The sequence below is a fragment of the Notolepis coatsorum genome (genome assembly GCF_963971535.1).
Source record: "Notolepis coatsorum genome assembly, chromosome: 5".
Taxonomy (NCBI): Eukaryota; Metazoa; Chordata; class Actinopteri; order Aulopiformes; family Paralepididae; genus Notolepis; species Notolepis coatsorum.
Window position 1 is genome coordinate 30,515,511 of NC_140169.1, and position 21,081 is coordinate 30,536,591.

Here is a 21,081-nt window from a genome sequence, read left to right on the forward strand (position 1 = left end):
GGATACACTAGAGGGGGTTAATCCGGTCGCTTGTAAGCCGACAGGAGTAGGAGGGGGGGGGGGTAGAATCCAGCTGCCTCGTCCGGCCAAGGGTATCCCAGGTGAACCCACTGTAGTGCCGTTCAATGCGCCGGCGATCCTTGGACCACAGATGAAAGCAGGTGGACTCTTTGTGGGCCGGCTCTCTCCGGTCCACGGGGGAGAGACGTGAAGAGACCTCGTCTTGCAGAGCGTCTCCTCACCTTGCGTCCTCTCCAGGGGGGGGGGGGTTCCAACACACGGCAGTGTCGGGGGTCTTTATCCATGGAATAATCAAAGTATCCAAAGCATAATCCGTGCCTGGGAAGGCGGGCTGTCGTCGGTAGAATAATCCGGTATACAGGTCCACTCGCTCGTCGGCTCTGGGGCTCCTCGGGTGCAGCTTCACATAGGGTCAACCACCCTGGGTAAGCAGCCAGTTCTCTGCCCGAAACGATGGGGTACTGACTACGGTAGTATTCTCACCGCACGAAGCACTATATATTAACAGACTATTATTAGCTTAATAGACTACGTCCAACTCGACGATATATATATGACTATTCAAATATTAATATACATGATGTCTCAATACCGATGGTAGGCCGAACTTGGCCTTACTCCCACACGTGGCGTCGCGGGGAGGCTTTACGTCTGTGACTCTATTGGAGGGTAAGAAACTGGACTGAAAAGAAAGTCCTACTTTAGTAGCGCAGTATATATACGCACTATGAACAAATAGTCCCATTAGTGGTGCGGTAGCCAAATTCCTACGCGGAACTAGGACTTGTTCGTACATGTGGAGCGGTACGTTTGAACTGGGTCTGAGGGGTATGGCAGCCTGGCACCAAGGTCTCGACCAATAGTAGAATGGAGACTATTATGGGATGTTCAGTAGGCTAGAATGGATATTCAATGCATATTGTACAAGGAATATACAAGGGATATCAGGGAATATTAGAGAATATACAAATACAATTAAATATATATATATAAATAAATATATATATTCGGTTTAATCTGGCCCTTCACAACAGCCACCCCCTGAATAGGTCCCAGACCTAATCAGTTAAACAGAGACAGATTAATCGCGTTGTCTATTTACACATAAGGGTTTGCTGTAGGGGTCAGTCAACTTCACAAAGTCATAGGGTTGTAGGGTCATGGTCATCATCGATTGTGTCTGGGAGTCGAGGCAGTTCTATGAGCCTCGCCACGGGGCGGGTGTAAGTGCGACCCTGGACGAGCACTTCAGCTGCTCGGACCTTGCCGTCGGCACCGGTGATCACTTTGCTTACGCGGCCGGCCGGCCACATAGCTCTGGGCAGTGATTGATCAATAATCATGACGACTGTTCCTTCTGTCAAATTGTCTCTCTGGGCTCGCTGCAGTAGAAGCAATTCTGCTTCCTCGTAGCCAGCCGCTGACATATCAGCGGGGGACTTGCACTCCGGGTGGTACCGCAGGAATGTTCTTTGTTGTGCACTCTCTATGGACGTGCAATCGTCTATGTTAGGGTCGGTGGAGGCTACGGTGCTCAATCCACAGAACACAGACTTCTTAATTTCCACCTCCTCTGGACTTGCTTCCCTCGGGATAGGCATGGGCCACTGTCCTTCCGGGAGTCTTAGGAATGCGGGGCCGTCACTGTAGACATTGCGACGGGTGAGGTCATCCAGGGGCATCCCCCGGGTGATGACGTCAGCTGGGTTCTGTTTTGTATCAACGTAGCGCCACTCTGTTTCTCCGGTTAACTCTTCGGTTAAGTCTTGAATCTCGGTGACTCTGACTCCCACGAAGACTTTGTACTTGCATGAGTCCGATTTGATCCAGGCGAGTACCGTCGTGGAATCTGACCACAGGATTGTTCTAGACACCGGTATGGTGAGCTCACGTTGGATGAGCGTGGCTAGGTGCGCTCCGGCTAGGGCTGCGCAGAGCTCTAGACGTGGGATAGATTGTTGCTTGCGTGGGGCTATTCTCGAGCGGGCGAGGACAAATGCTGTGTAGATCTCTCCCCCCTGGTCTTGGGCCCGCAAGTAGGCTACTGATCCGTATGCGACCTCTGAGGCGTCACTGAAGACGTGTAAGTCCATTTTACATGTCTCTGGCCTCACCGTGGGTGGGAAGTAGCTTCGGCGCATATTAACGCCTGGGAGTGAGTGGAGCTCCATCTCCCACTCTCTCCAGGTGGATGCAAGGTGTGCGGGAATGGGGTCGTCCGAGCCCTGGTCCTTGTCCCACAATGCTCGTACAATCATTTTTGCCCTGGTGGTGTACGGTAGAATACATCCTAGCGGGTCATATTGTCGGGCGAGTGTTGTGTACACACTCCGTCTGGTGGTCGGCGCCGCCGCCGGCCTTCCCTGCTCCGTAGTCAGGGGCTTGTGTCTGTAGTGAAGCGAATCTGTTTTGAATCGCCACACCAATCCCAGGGTCATCTCCTGGGCTTCTCCCGGGATTGTAGCCATCCAGGTCTCGCTGCTGGCTGCCTTGTCCTCGGAGGAGAGGCTGCGCAGTACTTGCGGATCGCTGCTGGCCCACTGCCTGAGATCAAAGCCGCCTTTGATCAATGAGGCGCGGAGTTTAATCAGGAGAGCCTCGGCTTCTTCCTGGGTTGAAAGGCTTTGTAGACAGTTGTCTACGTAGAAGCTGTTCTTTACGCTGTGTCGGACCTCTTCGTCCGCTGCTGGGTCCTCTGCTACATGTTTCTGTAGTGCAAATGTCGCACAGCAGGGGCTGCACGTCGTTCCGAAGGGGAGGACTTCCCATTGGTAGATGGCTGGGTGCTCATCTCCTGGCTTCTCTCTCCATAGGAACCGTAACAGGGGCTTGTCCGCCTCTACTAATCTCACCTGCAGGAACATTCCTTTAATGTCCCCGCTGATGGCCACCTTTTCCTGGCGGAAGCGGAGTAGAACGCCGAGTAGGGAGGGGCCGAGTGTGGGACCGGGCAGTAACTCTTTATTCAGATTTTGGGATCCGATCTGGTAGCTGCAGTTAAATACTATGCGGTCTTTACCGTTGTGATGGACCTTGTGGTGGGGCACGTACCACGATTCAGTGGTCTGGTCAGCCTCTTTAATGTCCATCTTTGTGACGTGTCCCGCTGTGATGAGCTTCTCAATCTCAGCGCGGTATACACTCTCTTGGGCGGGGTTCTTGGCTAAGCGCCGCTCCGTGTTCAGCAGGTGGCGTCTGTCTTGGCGTGGAAAGTAGGCATTCCTTCTCGCCGCAGGAGTGGCGTGGCGTATCTCAACACGCCGTTGACCGGGACTCTCTTGGTCCCTGTCTCGAGGAGGTGAATTGCGTAAATGTCATCTTTAGAGCGAATGTCTTTCTTTCCATTCTTAAAGGGCATTTGTTCTAAGGTCCATAGCCGCTCTACGTGTTGCAGGAGTGCGGTTTCTCCCTCTGTGACTCGGGAGTGGAGACATCTAGTGGCTGTACTTCGGTTGAGAGATTTGGCGAGCGGGCCTTGGAGAGTCCATCCCAAACGGGTCTCGACTGCTGCAGGGCAGCCTCGGGGTCCGGTATGAACCCGGTCTATCGGGACAATGAGGTCTGCATGGTCGGAGCCTATCAACAGGGTCGGCATAGCATTGTCTATGAGCGGGATCGGTAACTTGCGCAGATGTGCATATTTCTCCATCAGCTTGGCGACGGGGTATGTGTACCGCGACAGTCCTATTTCTTGGCTGGTGAAAGCGTCTGCAATCTGGTACCGTCGCTCAGGCTGGCCGCTTGCTGCGATAGAGAATGAGACATTCTCGCCCTTTATCGTCTTCAAATCTCGTCTTATTGTCCGAATTGTCATTTGGGTTTCGCTTCCCCGCAGCCCTAGCTGGGCCGCAGCGGAGGCGAGCAGCAGGGTCTTCTCTGACCCGTCATCGAGGACGGCGTAAGTGTCCAGGACTTTATTCTGGTAGCTTAGTGTCACACGCACTACTTTTAGGAGTACTCGGGCTCCACTGCTGCTGGCGGGATCGATGTACATGACGCTCGCTTTGCGGCTGGATGGTGCAGGTGAAGGGCGCCGTCTGTTACTGTCGTGAAGTATGTCCAGATGGGCTCCATCGCACTTGGTGCACCTTTTCTTTAAGCGGCATTCGGCTGCCATGTGTGAGCGCGCACAGCGAAAACAGCGCTTGTTGGACTTTATCCATTGACCTGCTTCCTCCGCGTTCAGCTTGGGGAAGGAGTCACATTGCGCTAGCCAGTGTTCTTTCTCACAGTAGGGGCACACTATCTTCCACTTCTCCGTTCTGGAGGGGGTACTGTGGCTCCTGCTGCTCGGTACTGACTCCGATTGGTGCATCACAGTCACCGATCTTCTTCCATCATTTAGTCGTCTGGTTCCTTCTCTGGAGCCAGGGGTGCTCCGTCCGAATGTATCTAGCCGTAGGCTGCTGACTTCTCTCGCCAGGAAGTCTGCTAGATCGAGGAGGTTCGGTTCGGGGCCATTCGGGTCTCTGTGGTCCCTCTGCCGCCTAAAGCGCTCCTGACGAGCGGGCGGCAGCTTCTCCAGGATCCTTTCCACATTTGAGTTGGCGTAAAGTTCATGCCTCCCCTTCTCTCTTTGCGCTCCCAACATCCCTACCAGGGACTGCACTCTGATGGACAGGTCGTCCAGTGCTCGATTGTCTATTGCTGGGGGTAAGCGGTCGATGTGTCGGATCTCCTGGATCACGTAATCCCATATGCGCCCATACCTCTGGTCCAATGCTACCAGCGCTGCTGTGTATGGGGTGGTGGAAGTCGCGTAGGCGAGCGCTATATTATGTGCGCGGGGCACCTTTAAGTGCTTCAGTAGGATGGCGTATTTGTGGCGTTCATCCAATACATCCACCAACATGGTCTCCAGACACATGCAGAGTTCTGTATACTGGGCCCGGTTCTCTTGGGTGAAGTCGGGTACCATAGGCGTGCCAATGTATGACGCTGACTGTGGATACATCGGCGAGCGTTGGGGGAGAGGCCTCCTAGGCGAGTCTCCTCCCGCTCCTTGGTATGGGCTGGTACCGGCAGTGTACCATGGCCCGCTTGTCCAGGTGCTGTTCCTCGGTGCGGGTCGTGCGTCGTGCTCACCCGTGTATAGAGTCGGGGGTCTGTAGCGCAGCTCCGCGGGAGTATAGCCTGGGCTGTACCGGACCTCCTGGTCCGGTAGAGTACTGTGCTGTCTTCGGGCGTGGTTCTCCTCCTCTTCCTCTTCGTCTTCAGTTAGGTCATCCAGTGCTTGTAGTCTCTGGTTTAGCCTCTCCACAGGATATGCTGCTCCTTCCCGGTTGCTAGGTCTCGCTTGGACCGGTGGGGGGAGGTGGTCTGTGGGGGGTATAGACCTCGTCTGTTGGTCAAGTTCAGGGTTGTTTACTCGGCTAGGGGATGCCGCCCTGGAGGTGTGTCTAGACGAGTTCCTGGAGCCTCTGGCGGAGGGAGAGGGTGTTGTCCGTCTGATCAGCTGTTCTATTAGTTGCGACTGCTGTCTGTCGTGCGCTGCGTCCCGTTGAGCACCGGCTCGTTCTCGGGCCACATTCTCTTCCATCTGAATGCGTCTTATTTCTAGACGTATCTGCTCGTGTTCGCTTCGCTGCTGGATCTGCAGTCGGTCGCGTTCAGCAGCGGCGTTCAGGCTGATGAGGAAGGCCTGCTGTAGGGTCCTCTCTGCCTCGCTGGGAGAAGGCGGTTGTATAGGGGAGCCTTCCCTCGGGGTACTCCTTGCGGAGCCTTGGAGCTCTATCTCCACGGTGCTCTCCCCGTCTTCTTCCGTGCCGAGTTCTCTCTCGGTAGCGTTGTATTCCTCCCGGGACTCATCGGGGACTACTTCTTCAGTACTGGCGGGATGTGAAGTCATGTCTGGTTCCCACTGGTCCCCACCGTGAACTTGGTCAGTTACATTAGAGCCCGTAGGGGCCTCTATGGTCGGGGTAGTCTGGGCGTTGGGGTTAGACATACTTTTACTTTCTAGTTTTACCGCGTTTACTGTTAGTAGAAGACTAGGTTGTTGACTGACAGCGTAAGCCTCTAAGTACTGAGGGAGCCGTCGTTCGCGCTGCGGGCGTTGGTTAGGAGGATCGTTTCGTGGAGTGTTCATCATAGGCCATTTCAATATTAATAACACTATATTAATATTACACTAATTACCCTCCGGCTCGAAGGACCAATTGTAACTGAGGGGTACAATTCCCTGACTGTATTACTAGATATGATACTTACTACCACTACCTTTGTACTTAATATTCGGCCACCCAGTACACGGCATAAATATATTATCATGAACACTCTCACGTAGATGAAACGGATCCAACACAAATGTACGAATTAGAAACAGGTCTTTATTTCCTACACAGCGATGGTGTGTAGAATAAGCACTTAATCACTTAATTACATTTATGAATTGAAATAGTATGCACTTTTATGGCAAGGAGTATTCGTCGGTATATCAATAGAGAATGTCCAGTCTCTGAAGGCGCAGGTGGTAAATATACGACCTGGAATAGTTAAGGAATAACAGCAATGATACTTTAATGATTATAGGCTGGATACACTAGAGGGGGTTAATCCGGTCGCTTGTAAGCCGACAGGAGTAGGAGGGGGGGGGGGGGGGTAGAATCCAGCTGCCTCGTCCGGCCAAGGGTATCCCAGGTGAACCCACTGTAGTGCCGTTCAATGCGCCGGCGATCCTTGGACCACAGATGAAAGCAGGTGGACTCTTTGTGGGCCGGCTCTCTCCGGTCCACGGGGGAGAGACGTGAAGAGACCTCGTCTTGCAGAGCGTCTCCTCACCTTGCGTCCTCTCCAGGGGGGGGGGGTTCCAACACACGGCAGTGTCGGGGGTCTTTATCCATGGAATAATCAAAGTATCCAAAGCATAATCCGTGCCTGGGAAGGCGGGCTGTCGTGGGTAGAATAATCCGGTATACAGGTCCACTCGCTCGTCGGCTCTGGGGCTCCTCGGGTGCAGCTTCACATAGGGTCAACCACCCTGGGTAAGCAGCCAGTTCTCTGCCCGAAACGATGGGGTACTGACTACGGTAGTATTCTCACCGCACGAAGCACTATATATTAACAGACTATTATTAGCTTAATAGACTACGTCCAACTCGACGATATAGTGCCAAATATGACTATTCAAATATTAATATACACGATGTCTCAATACCGATGGTAGGCCGAACTTGGCCTTACTCCCACACGTGGCGTCGCGGGGAGGCTTTACGTCTGTGACTCTATTGGAGGGTAAGAAACTGGACTGAAAAGAAAGTCCTACTTTAGTAGCGCAGTATATATACGCACTATGAACAAATAGTCCCATTAGTGGTGCGGTAGCCAAATTCCTACGCGGAACTAGGACTTGTTCGTACATGTGGAGCGGTACGTTTGAACTGGGTCTGAGGGGTATGGCAGCCTGGCACCAAGGTCTCGACCAATAGTAGAATGGAGACTATTATGGGATGTTCAGTAGGCTAGAATGGATATTCAATGCATATTGTACAAGGAATATACAAGGGATATCAGGGAATATTAGAGAATATACAAATACAATTAAATATATATATATAAATAAATATATATATTCGGTTTAATCTGGCCCTTCACAACAATGAGCGTGTTGTCCGTCTGTATGTTTATGTTTGAGAACCTGGTTTTAAGTTTTTTACTGCAGCCTAGTTGATTATTGAGTAATTTCCAAAGTTCACATGGTTTATTTTTGTTTTCCTCAGTTTTGTCATTGATGAAATTTATTTTAGCAGTTTTGATCATGGAGTTTACGTCATTTCTTAGTCTGTTTCTTTCTAGTTTGAGTTCAGTCACGTGGTCTTGGAGTTCACTGCTTGTGCTTTTGGTAAGCTTTGACTGACTTTTACGAAACTCACAGCATTTTTTGTCTCTGGCTTTCATAGCGGTCAGTATTTCAGTGTGCATCCACAGCTCAGCGCGATTTTTTACCCTGGTGGTTCTTAGGGGGGCCATGTTGTTTGGTTTTGAAGCCAAGCCAGGTTTCTTCAACCAGTGTACCATTGAGCTCATGTGACCAGTCCAGGCTCTCCAGTTAAAGGCCTCGCTAGAGTAGGTTTTGAGGTCTCTAGATGTGACTGTTTTGTGACAGCCAGCCTTTTGCTTTAGCTTTTTGCGGGTACAGAATATCATATAATGATCACTTAACCCGCATGCTATAACCCCTTTATTGGAGATCTTGGACTTGTCAGAGGTCAGGATGAGGTCAATGGTAGTCTGAGTTGATTCACATACCCTTGTGGGTTGGGTGATTAGCTGGCTGAGGCCGTGCAGATCACAAACCCTACTGAAGGCCTTGAAGACGGGTGCTGCTTTACTTAGCATGTCCGTGTTCCAGTCCCCAATAAGGATCTTTTCTACTCCCTCCACCCCAGCTAAACACCCATCGAGTGTGTCATAGAAGCCACTGTGTTCTGGCGGTCTATAGATTGTGCCTATTAGTACTGATTTCGCCCTTTCAAATAAGATTTCAATTCATACAGTTTCAATCTCGTCATGGTTAAGGTCAGTACGGTTGATGAATTTGGTATCTTTGTAAATATACACACAGACGCCACCTCCATACTGGTTTCTATCCCTCCTGACAATTGAATAGTTCTCGATTTCAATCTCTGGATCCTGAACAGATGCGTCTAGTTTGGTTTCTGTGAAACACAATATGTTAGCCTTACCGTTTATAAACAAATGTCTGATTTCAGCCAGTTTGGGTCTCAGGCTGTTTGTATTTAGGTGGAATATATGAAGTCCATTTGTGTTGGTAATCTGATTGATGTCGTCACACTGGAGGTAACTCTGTTCATTTGTGTCCTGTCCTTTGGTGGGGGGAGGGGGGGCGTTGTTGGTGTTTGTGCCGTGAGTGGGGAGGGGGGAGGGGGAGGGGGGTGATCCTTTGTCCACTGCTGGCGTCTGAATTCCTCGGTGTGGAGGCCCGCGATGGGGGGGGGGGGGGGGGGCTGGTTGTTTACAGATGTGTCTGGAGGTCCTCCATTGTCTGCCTTTTGTCCTGGCCCGGGTAGCCTAGCTAGCCTGGCTGCGTGAACACTTAAGGCAACTAACATGCACTTCCGCGTTTCTCTGATTGGCCAGCGCTCTCCTTCGTGAATACCAGCCGCTCTACGCTCGTTCCCTACGCCGGAGACATGAGCCTCCAACGAGTGACGCGTCTCTCTTCTGATTGGCCGAGCGCCTTCCGCGTTTCTCTGATTGGCCGAGCGCGGCTCCCCCTTAAGCTCCAGGGCCCTCATTCATCAACGTGTTCTACGCACAGATTTGTGCTTACCCTGTGCGTACGATCATTTCTAAGCAAAGAGTGGGATTCATCAATTTCAACTTGAACTTGACTTCGTGCTTATATTTACGCACAGCTCGGACCATGCGTACCTGGCGCCCAGTGGTAGAATATATTATTACAACAAGGAAATGAGCTTCTGTGCATAATAACACTGGATGTTCTATATGAACCGTAATTCATTATAGTTCATTGTAAAATAGCAACAGTAGTGTAATTATGGTCAAAACCCTATAAATAGCATTTGGAATAATAGATCTTTCTCTCAGAATGAATGCAGCATGGTTTATATAGCGTTATCGGAATATACGGGGTGTAGGCTACTGACTGACTGCGCTCCGCGTAGCTTGATTGATTGATTGATTGAAAAGTTTATTAACAGATTGCAGAATGGGTACAGTACAGTACAGCTCAGTACATACAATTGTTAATTGGGGATGCAGACCAACTTTCGTCTTGTTTACATCAGGGTCCCCCATTTTCAATTCATCATAAATCATAAAGCTCAACTCGTTATTACTTTGCGCAGACCGCAGAAACACGGGAACGCTTTGATTATATTTAAAAGGCTTTACGTTAAACGAAACAAGTGGAATTTCGAAGCTGTAAGCAGAATACAAGTCATATGAATATAGTGTTCTTCCCCCTTTTTACTGTATAAGAAAGAATAGAAAACGCATTGCAATGACACTATAGTGGACAGACTATGTATATGATGGGATTCAAGTTCGCGTTTTTGTTGATCATAGGCATGCTGTCAGAGTATGATATCTTCAAACATTCTAGAACATTTGTCGTCACAGATCATGTCCTAATAGAACATAGGCTATGGCATGGATCGTGATATTGTGTGGACCGTAATTATTACTGTACCGGTACCACCCATTGTGACAACAGCCTTGTGAGTCCCACACACAAACATGATGGAATTCAAGTTCATGTATTGAAAGGCAGGCTACATCGTACATGCAGTGAGATTCATTGTTCTTGTATATGCTCTCTATTATTGTTTATATAGGCTACCCAATACTGACATCAAAATAGATTGTAGTATGCCTCTAGAAATCATATGCAGCAGGTAGAAAATTGACGGGAGATCCATCGCGATTTGGAATAAAATTGAGGAGAACTTTAATCCCTGGGTATTAATCAAACAACACGGGAAAAGGCAGTCATATTCCAGCGCGGTCTTTATTAGCCGACAACAAAATAGATGCCTCTAAAAATCATATAGCCAATCGAACACAACTAATAAAGGCATTCATATTACAGCACGGTTATAATGACACACAACCAACGCCAAACAGTGGTCAACGAACGGTCTTTATTAGTATTTTGAGCTGTCCAGGCAGAATTGCAGCAATGGTCTTAGGGAGCCGTTGATATCTGACATCACCGTTTACGAGTCCGCCTTTTATTTATCCCATAATACGCGATAGTGTCTTCTTGGTTCGACAGCAGTGAATAATCTTCGTGGAGTTTCTCAGAGTCCCGCTCGGGTCGGTCCATTATTTCACATCCCATGGGGGGTGTTTCCTCATTTTCATGACCATATATGGATAATCATGCACGAGCATTGACGGTAGAACAAAGTGGTATTCATCAACACGGCGGAGCATAGAGCCTGCGTACGCACCGTGTGATGAATCCCGACTTCCCTGTGCGTACACTAGTTCTACATTCCGTGCTTACGTGTGGAAATAGAAATGTTCTACGCACACTATTGATGAATGAGGGCCCAGGAGAGAGGAGAGAGGCTGAAAACCCGCAGTTCTTGCCCGACTGATGGGAGCCGAATCCCGGATCCGATTTTTCTGATGAATACCCCCAAAACATGGAGGTCCCGAACGCATGGAAGTATTGATTGCGCCGTAACGAATCATTAAAAAAATATACCGTTAACTTGAATATGTTGTGCCTTTACACATATGTTGGATTATGTAATTGGTTTGTCATGACAAACTAATAAAAAAATCGCGATTTACCCGGTGGCTACAACAACACACAGTGTATGTAGAACATGGTACAGTAAGTGGGGAGTGTAAACGCTTATAGTTAAAGACAGTAGAGCTTGCATACGTTCGATAGGGCTTTGATTCAAACCGGTGTATGAGATGAGGTTCTATATGTAGAACATGGTACAGTAAGGCGGGAGTGTAAGCATTTATAGTTAAAGACAGTAGAGCTTGCATACGTTCGATAGGGCTTTGATTCAAACCGGTGCATGAGATGAGGTTCTATATGTAGAACATGGTACAGTAAGTGGGGAGTGTAAACGCTTATAGTTAAAGACAGTAGAGCTTGCGTACGTTCGATAGGGCTTTGATTCAAACCGGTGCATGAGATGAGGTTCTATATGTAGAACATGGTACAGTAAGTGGGGAGTGTAAACGCTTATAGTTAAAGACAGTAGAGCTTGCGTATGTTCGATAGGGCTTTGATTTAAACCGGTGCATGAGATGAGGTTCTATATGTAGAACATGGTACAGTAAGGCGTGTGTAGTGTAAACAGTGATTCGCACCCCCTCAATGTACAGTGATTCAAACCCCCTCAATGTGCAGTTTCTGACAGCTGTGCTGTGTTGTCACGCGAAATAACGTTATGAATAAAACGCGAAATAACAGCATATAACGTTGCGTTATATAACGTTACAATGTACAGTTGTGGGGAGTGTAAACAGTGATTCGCACCCCCTCAATGTACAGTGATTCAAACCCCCTCAATGTACAGTTTCTGACAGCTGGGCTGCGTTGTCGCACAAAATAACGTTATGAATAAAACGCGAAATAACATTATATAACATTGCGTTATATAACGTTACAATGTACAGTTTCTGACAGCTGGGCTGTGTTGTCACGCAAAATAACATTATGAGTGAATCTGGTAGTTGTTTTGATAAATATGTTGTTTTGATAAATATGTATTCTACGGATTCGAACATAACATTACATTTCCACGAGCAGCCTATTTCCGCGAGCAGCCTCGCTTGGCGTTTGAGTGCCGTCAAAACGAAAATGCACATGCACGCGTTACCGGCGTAGGGGGAAAACGAGCCGTAGCGTCACGTGGGGTCAGTTGGCCAATCAGAGCAATGCGGAAGCACATGTTAGTTGCCTTAAGTGTTCACGCAGCCTGGCTGGGCCAACGGAGCTAACCGGCGGGTCCTTGGTGATCTCGTCTTCCTGCGGCGTTCTGTGTCCCTTGGTTGTGGGTTGCTTCGGTGAGGGGATGTCGCTGCTTGCTGGTCGGCTGGTGCAACTGCTGGCTGTTGCGTGGATGTTGTTGATCTCGATGGCCGGCACCGGTGTGAGGAGTGATGCCTCGCTGTTTTGGCCCTGCGACGTGCTGGGCGCCTCGATTATGAACCCTGGTTCATTCCCTCTCGCTGTGGCCTCTCGTGGGTTCTTTTGCAGAGGTGGTAGAGGAGGAATGTTGCCGTTGATCGTGTCGTTAGCCGCCATCTGTGTGGGTAGCAGTTGTTCTGTTGTGCTGGCGAAGCTCGCCGCCGCTTCTTGGGTCAGTAGACCAAACTGTCGTCTCTGGTTCCATGTCATTACGAGTCCAGGGTTCTGGTGTATGTCACCCGACATGAGCAGATATAATAAAAACATTGATTTCTTATTACACTTGCCAGTCGGGGGTAATTTCTTTCGTTCCGGATTCGCAGTAAGTACTGTGTGGATCGTCGTGGCTCCGAAGGATGGATGTTTCCCCTCTGTGCCCGTTAACAAGTAGAAGTCGCAATGGGACTGCTGTTTTGCATTTTCGCTACCCTCCACTTCTGTCTGGAGTTGTTGCTTGAGTTGTGAATTCAGGTATAAGTCCATAATCCACAGGAGGGAAAGTAGAAAATGCGCAAAGTACTTTGTTGTTGATGTTCTGTTTCGTTGGTTGCGTTGATTACGGGAGCTGGGTCAAATGCGACCATCCATGTTGAAGCCGGAAGTGCTTCATGTGAGAACGAGACACAGACACAGGAGCCAGAGCTGGACTCCAGAGTAGGGTGTGAGGAAAGAGAGACACCACAGCTTAGTGTACTGAGCACAGACATGCAGACAGACAGTCAACAACCCCCAGAGGATGATGACGGGAAGCACCCTAGGGTGACGTCACATGCCTCATGCAGTGGGAGATATCCCTCCCGGGAGCATAAACCCCCAAAGTATCTGAAAGACTATGCCCAAAGAGAAAGTGACGAGGATGACAGTACACTTACCAGCATAGATTACTGCTACAGAGTAGTGCGTGGTGTACCTCAGACCTTTAAGGAGGCCATGATATCCCCTGAGTCAGGAAAATGGGAGAGAGCAATGGATGAGGAGATGAGATCCCTAGAGGACAATCATACTTTTACTCTAACAAAGTTACCAGAGGGTAAACAGACAGGTTTGTAGCTAAAGGCTACAGTCAGAGGGAAGGAATACACGACGGTGAGACATTCTCCCCTACAGCCAATCTGACCAGTGTACGGGTAGTGATGCAGAAGGCAGCTGAAGACAGTTTGATTTTATTTTAGATGGATGTGAAGACAGCCTACCTGCACGCACCCATTGATAAGGAGATATAATGGAACAACCTGAAGGTTATGAGAAGAAAGGAGAGAAGCTAGTGTGTAAGCTAGAAAAATCCATTTACGGCCTGAAACAGTCTGGGCGAAATTGGAACGAGATGCTTCATACATTGAATTGAAGATCACTTCATACAGAACCCAGTAGACCCCTGTGTTTACACAAAGGAGTCAAAAGAGTCAGGAAAAGTGATACTTGTGATTTGGGTGGATGATTTAATCATCGCAGCAGACAACACTAGAAACCTATGCAGGTGAAAAGTATGCTCTCCACGAGATTCAAAATGAAATACCTAGGTAGGTTAAAACATTTTCTAGGCATGGACTTCGAACAGTCTGCCAGTTGTGTAAAAATATCCCAGAAGAGATATGTGGAAAAGATCCTGAATTGTTTTGACATGCAAGAATGTAGAACCAGGGAAACACCATGTGATCAAAAGCTAGACTACCAAGAGGATGCTCAGAAATGGACAGATGTAAAAATGTACAGAGAAGCTGTAGGTAGCCTCATTTATTTATTTTATTTATTATATTAAAACTAAACCACATGTATGATAATGTTAATGGTAGAGCCCCACAGTACATGTCCTCAAATGTGGACATGGTAAGAAATAAACACCACCGTAACACAAGAGCCAGCATTATGTCCTGCTGTGTTCCTGGGCCCTATTCCCCGTACCTGGTTCAACTAAGTCGATCAAGAGTCCCATTATCCAGATTCAGTTAACCCGATGTTTGAAGCCGGGATTTTCCTGTTCCTCGAAGGTGGATTCAGTCTCGTTAACTCGAACCAGACTTGAGACCCAGGATAAGTGCGCGCGGCCGCTTCAGTTGAAAAGCCATCACGTATCGATAGCAGAGATCCTGATTTTCTAACGGCATTGATTGATTAATTGATTTAAAACTTTATTAACATATTGCAGTACGGCTCAATCGCCTCGCCGACAAGTTAAATGCGTTATCTATAGGCTAATTTTAAGTCCCTCATTACCCCAATCAATCAGATTATATTTCTTTAAACTTGCCTGCTGGCAGTAGGTTTATGGAATGGATAATCAAATGAGATCTTGCTAGCGAAAATAATTAGTTAAACTGTTATACAGAACAAGGATACGGCTCTCTTACCCATTGATTGATGTATGGTGGATCTTTTACTTGTCTACACTGTGGTGTAACGGTTTCTGCTTTTGACTTTCACACAGGCGGCCCGGGTTCGAATCCCACGTCTCCTAGTCTTTTCCTTCTTTTTGCAATGTAGGAATAATTCAATTTGGTGCACGTTGAGAGCTATATAAAGAATGACATCCTCAATGCATGTAGATTTATAATATTTTAACTTAAAACTAGGCTACTTTTGCGTATAATCATTAATATTATATTCCAAAAAAAGTATATTGGAAACGCTGGGTTTCGAACACCGGTCGCCCGGTTTCCAGGATTCAGCACTAGCCGCTGCGCCACTGTGCCAGACGTGATATACTCATTGTTTATGCATTAATGGACGAGAGACCCGTGTTTAGAATATTTTTCTTACCAAAAAATTAAGTTTTATCTCTTTATTCTCAAATGCATTAATGTGACGTCAACGGCTCATTCAATTTCTCAAATCCGTCAAACAGCGCATCTCATCAGACATTTTAATCCCAGTTACAATATCACACAAAAACCACAATCCCTGCATAGACACTTCAATTTTATGCTTGAATGAAACACAATCCGGCGCTCCGTTAAGCAAATCTACAGCGGAGATTAATATATGAAACTAATCAGAGCCAAACGGCCGATAGGTTTCATTCATTAAAAATATCCCCGCGGGATTCACATTTGCAATGAGCCGTTATTAAAATAACCACATGCAGCGTGTATCGCGACTCCGAGCGCCGTATATGACGTGCATTATTTTATTTAGGACAAAGTAAATCTATAGGCTCAATATGATTTATTATCAGCATTTAGTTCTATTATTATACATTTCAAAAGCCCCCTCTAGGAAAACGAAGCACAGAAACGTAATTCAGAATGGTATAATGCAGATCCTAGACCGTGAGAATCATTTCAGGAAACGAGCTGTCACTTCTTTGCGGGGGCGTGGCCATGGTTCATCCGGCTAACTGAAGTTAACCCTGCTCCCGACCAGGCTCAAACTTTTTGATCTGTTGTCATGGTGATTTAGACAATCGAGCTTCGGGGAATGGGAAGGTCCGGCTTAAGTCAGGCTTGACCGAAAGTTATCCGGCTAACTCAGTTATCCAGGTACGGGGAACGGGGCCCTGATGTAAAGAGTAATGTTAAGTGTAAGTGTTAATATGATTGTATGTAACTGCACTTTAACTGTTCCACAAGAGGGCGCTATAGGCGTAAGGAGACGCAGCTATTGTAGCTGACGTCAGGTAGAAGGTATAAAAAGGAATGTTCCCTCCCCCTCTATCTCTTTCACTCTAACTCTCACGGAGAGTAGGTCTCGTGGTGCATAAGAAAATAAACCACACCGGTTAAGGCTAAAGAGGACCTTGTCGTCATGAACAGTTATTGTTTGCTCCCCAGGTGACTCTGTCAACAAGTAAGATGGCCAGAAATTCATTCTTTTACACTGGTATCTCCATATGGAACAGCCTTGCCAAGCAAAGCCAGACTAAAGCGTTTTTTAAAACAAAGGTAAAGGCGCTTCTTTGGGAAGAAGTGTAGGTTTGAGATAAAACAAAATTCCATCTTCTCTTAGTGTAGTGCAGGATACAAAACATATTTTATGTCTTGGTTTATTGTGTTTTTATTGTGTTTGTTTTTTTACTGTGTTTTTATGTTTTCCATCGAGGACCACTTTGGAAATAAGTGTTTTAAGTAATGCTTTTAAGTGCAATCCTCTGGAGTGCAGGGTCCTGATACTACAATGTAGTGTATGATACTGTGGTTTTCCTAATAAAATAAAAAATATTCTACACACTGGCTATTATAATCAAAGGTACCTGTTTAGGGGGTCCTTCAATCTGTCCCTGGCCCAGGCAAAAGTTCCTACATGCTTCAAAGTCACCTGCATCATTACTGTCCCTAAACAGAGAGCCTCAATGACTACCGACCCGTAGCACTCACCTCCACCATCATGAAGTGCTTCGAGAGGCTAGTCCTGGCTCACCTCAAATCCTGCCTACCACCCTAACTTGACCTCTACCAGAACAGGAGTACGGACGACGCCATCTCCGCAGCACTATACCCTGCCCTTCTCCATCTGGACCAGAAGGACACGTATGTGCGACTACTGTTCGTTGATTTCAGCTCTGCATTTAACACCATCATCCCCTCCAAGCTGATCACCAAGCTCCACGACCTTGGCATCGACCCCTCCCTCTACAACTGGATACTGAACTTCCTGACCGACAGACCTCAGCATGTCAGACTGGACAGCCTCAAGTCCTCCACTCTCATCCTGCAGGGCATCGTTTGGATTTGAACGATTCCGGTTCCGGTTCCGATTCTCCATTTCGATTCCTGTTCTAAGCGATTCTCGATTCTGATTCTTTGAGGTGCAGGTCAAAACAGGTCACAGCTTATTTCGCAGGAGTTTTTTTTTTTTTTGAAAAGTCTTTAATTTTTTTTCATACTATTCACATTGTCAGTTGACTTGATACAGTTTAATTTGGTTGCTGTACTGTAACTAGGGTATTAATTAACAAAGTAAAAAAAAAATTTAAATCAATTTATTTATTTTTTTTAATCAAAATTAAGAATCGAAATGCAAATATGTTACTTCCGGTTTCAGAACCGGAAGTTAGGAACCGGTTCCTATTAGAACCGGTTCTCGGTGCCCAACCATAGCTGCGTGCTGAGCCCTCTTCTCTACTCCCTCTTCACCCACGACTGCAAACCGGCGCATGGCTCAAACACCATTGTAAAGTTTGCAGACGACACCACCGCGGTGGGACTCGTCAGCAACAACGACGAGTCGGCATACAGAGAAGAGGTCCAGTACCTAGCTGAGTGGTGTGCAAGATAAATTTCAAGATAAAGGCAGTATTAGAATGAAATAGAAATACCCTATTAACAGATATGTAAACATCAAACACACGATAATACTGTAATATATGAAAAAGTATACAAAATAATTATGAAGTCCACTGGCTTGGCTCTTACTAAGTTGCCCAGTTATATGCTTCTATATGGTCTGTGGCGGTGGTTCTCAATCTCAACCATTTTCATGTCAAGGTTGATACAAACAAGGTTGATACACACAAGGTTGATACACCACACAAGCACACTTATAGCACACACTGCTGCTACTTACACTGTTGAATTATTTATTTATTTATCTGCTGTAAAGTTTTACCCTTCTTATTTTATGTTCTTTAGTCTTTTACCCTTCACATTCCATGTTATTTTTGCTCCTTACTAATTTTAGCCTTGCTTATTTTATATAATTTCTTTACTCTCTTTTTTGTTATTTTACACTGTAGCACTTTGAGATTTGTTCCAATATATTATTATTATTTATTATGGTCGAGGAGCCCATAGGAGGAAAAACAAACATCTCACGTTTTTCTGAATGTATGTAAAAAATCAAATTAAGCTGTGACAATACAATAATCTGAATCTGAATCTGAATCTGAAACATTAGGCTGTGGACCCCATTTGATAATATTTTGAAACCTATGATCAGAATATCACTATATTCTCTTCTCTAACTGCTAGTAAATTCAACCTATTCCTCTTGGTTATCCCCCTGGAACCCCCTCAAGGACCCCAGCGGGGTCTCCGGGCCCCACGTTGAGAGTCATTGGTCTGTGGTTTGTGTGTGTTTCCGTTGTAGTGCAGTAGACTGGGAGTTCTTCACGGTGGGAGAGGAGAGGTACCTGGTGGTGGCCAACTCTCACGACGGAACCTCCTACTCTCTCAACAGTGTTGTCTACAGGTATAGCTATAAAGAGATACCATGTCAGGCTGACCTCCGACACCTGGTTATCTGCTGAATGTGTTGGTATTTATGAGGTAATAGTGTTGGTAGCTGCATGTTTTCGTAGGAAAACCCCAGGGTCAATGACACCATTCTAGCTTCTTCTTTTTTCTTCTTGGATGTCAAGCATTGTGTCTGATTATTTATTTAGAAACAGTTAGTTAGCTTAGTAAAAAAGCTGTTCAAAGCCATTGTAAAATACTGTCGGTCTGTCTGTCTGTCTCTGTCGCTCTATCTGTCTTTCTCTATGTTTCTTTCTCTCGCTATGTCCCTTCTCTCACTCTCTCTTTCTCTACCACCCGCATTTCACTGTATGCCCTGGTATGTATGTGACAAATAAACCTCTTGATTCTTGATTCTCTATGTCTATGTCTCTGTCTGTCTCTTCCTCTCTCTCTGTCTCTGTCTGTCTGTCTGTCTGTCTGTCTGTCTGTCTGTCTGTCTGTCTGTCTGTCTGTCTGTCTGTCTGTCTGTCTGTCTGTCTGTCTGTCTGTCTGTCTGTCTGTCTGTCTGTCTGTCTGTCTGTCTGTATGTCTGTCTGTCTGTCTGTCTGTCTGTCTGCCTGCCTGCCTGTCTGTCTGTCTGTCTGTCTGTCTGTCTGTCTGTCTGTCTGTCTGTCTGTCTGTCTGTCTGTCTGTCTGTCTGTCTGTATGTCTGTCTGTCTGTCTGTCTGTATGTCTGTCTGTCTGTCTGTCTGTCTGTCTGTCTGTCTGTCTGTCTGTCTGTCTGTCTGTCTGTCTGTCTGTCTGTCTGTCTGTCTGTCTGTCTGTATGTCTGTCTGTCTGTCTGTCTGTCTGTCTGTCTGTCTCTCTCTGTCTGTCGCTGTCTGTCTCTGTCTGTCTCTCTCTCTCTCTCTCTCTCTCTCTCTCTCTCTCTCTCTCTCTCTCTCTCTCTCTCTCTCTCTCTCTCTCTCTCTCTCTCTCTCTCTCTCTCTCTCTCTCTCTCTCTCTCTCTCTCTCTCTCTCTCTCTCTCTCTCTATATATATATTCCAGATGGCAGGGTTCTGAGGGCTTCGTTCCGGTTCACAGTCTGACCACGTTCGGCTGCAGAGATTGGGAGTTTTTCAACACCACAGAGGGCTCCTTCCTCATCTACTCCAGCGCCACCTCCAGACTCAGCAAGGTCTTCAGACTGAAGACCTACTGAGAGGATCAGCCTATCAGAGGGCTTCGAATGAAAGACCTAAAACATCAACAGCCTACAGTATCAGAGGGCTTCAAACTAATGACCTACTGACAGGAACACCCTATCAGAGGGCTTCACACTAATGACCTACTGATGGGAACACCCTATCAGAGTTCAAACTCAGGACCTACTGAGAGGAACACCCTATCAGAGGAGTTCAAACTCAGGACCTACTTTCAGGAACACCCTATCAGAGGAGTTCAAACTCAGGACCTACTGGCAGGAACACCCTATCAGAGGAGTTCAAACTCAGGACCTACTGGCAGGAACACCCTATCAGAGGGCTTCAAACTACAGACCTACTGACAGGAACACCCTATCAGAGGGTTTCACACTAATGACCTACTGATGGGAACACCCTATCAGAGTTCAAACTCAGGACCTACTGAGAGGAACACCCTATCAGAGGAGTTCAAACTCAGGACCTACTTGCAGGAACACCCTATCAGAGGAGTTCAAACTCAGGACCTACTGGCAGGAACACCCTATCAGAGGGCTTCAAACTAAAAACCCACTGATGGGAACACCCTATCATTTACATTTACATTTACATTTAGTCATTTAGCTGACGCTTTTATCCAAAGCGACTTACAAGTTCTGTACGACAAGCCATCAGGAAGGGCACAACTCTATCAGCTGAGTAACAATGTTCATCAAAGTGTATCAGAGGAGTTCAATCTCAGGACCTACTGAGAGGAACACCCTATCAGAGGGGTTGAAACTCAGGACCTACTGAGAGGAACACCCTATCAGAGGGCTTCAAACTAAAGACCCACTGACAGGACATCACCAACAGAGGGCTTCAAACTCAGGACATATTTGATGGGTAACACGCCACCCATATCTGCAACAGTACAGAGGGCGCTTTCCTTGTACTACCAAACCTCTGACCTATGAAAGGGGCTTCGACCTAACGACCCCCTGAAACATCACCTCAGTAAAAGGGATTTAAACTCAAGGAACTGGGAGGAGTAACTTAGGTCCATATCAAAGCTCTTCATACTCACTGCATCTTTCCTCTGTAACGGGCTTCAAGCCACTGACCTACTGTAGCTGAAAGTTG

General features: G+C 47.0%; 1 protein-coding gene across 1 annotated transcript in view; it reads left to right on the plus strand.

Moving 5' to 3' along the window:
* The window catches only part of LOC311228141 (thrombospondin-type laminin G domain and EAR repeat-containing protein-like), a gene marked incomplete at its 5' end in the record, with an annotated part of 352,183 nt that extends 331,323 nt beyond the window's left edge, over window positions 1–20,860 (plus strand). Inside the window, 2 exon segments of the mRNA XM_084314056.1 lie at window positions 18,689–18,790; window positions 19,826–20,860. Coding sequence (XP_084170182.1) covers window positions 18,689–18,790; window positions 19,826–19,979 — 256 coding nt within the window. The 3' untranslated portion in view covers window positions 19,980–20,860.
* Window positions 20,861–21,081: the final 221 nt, after the last annotated feature.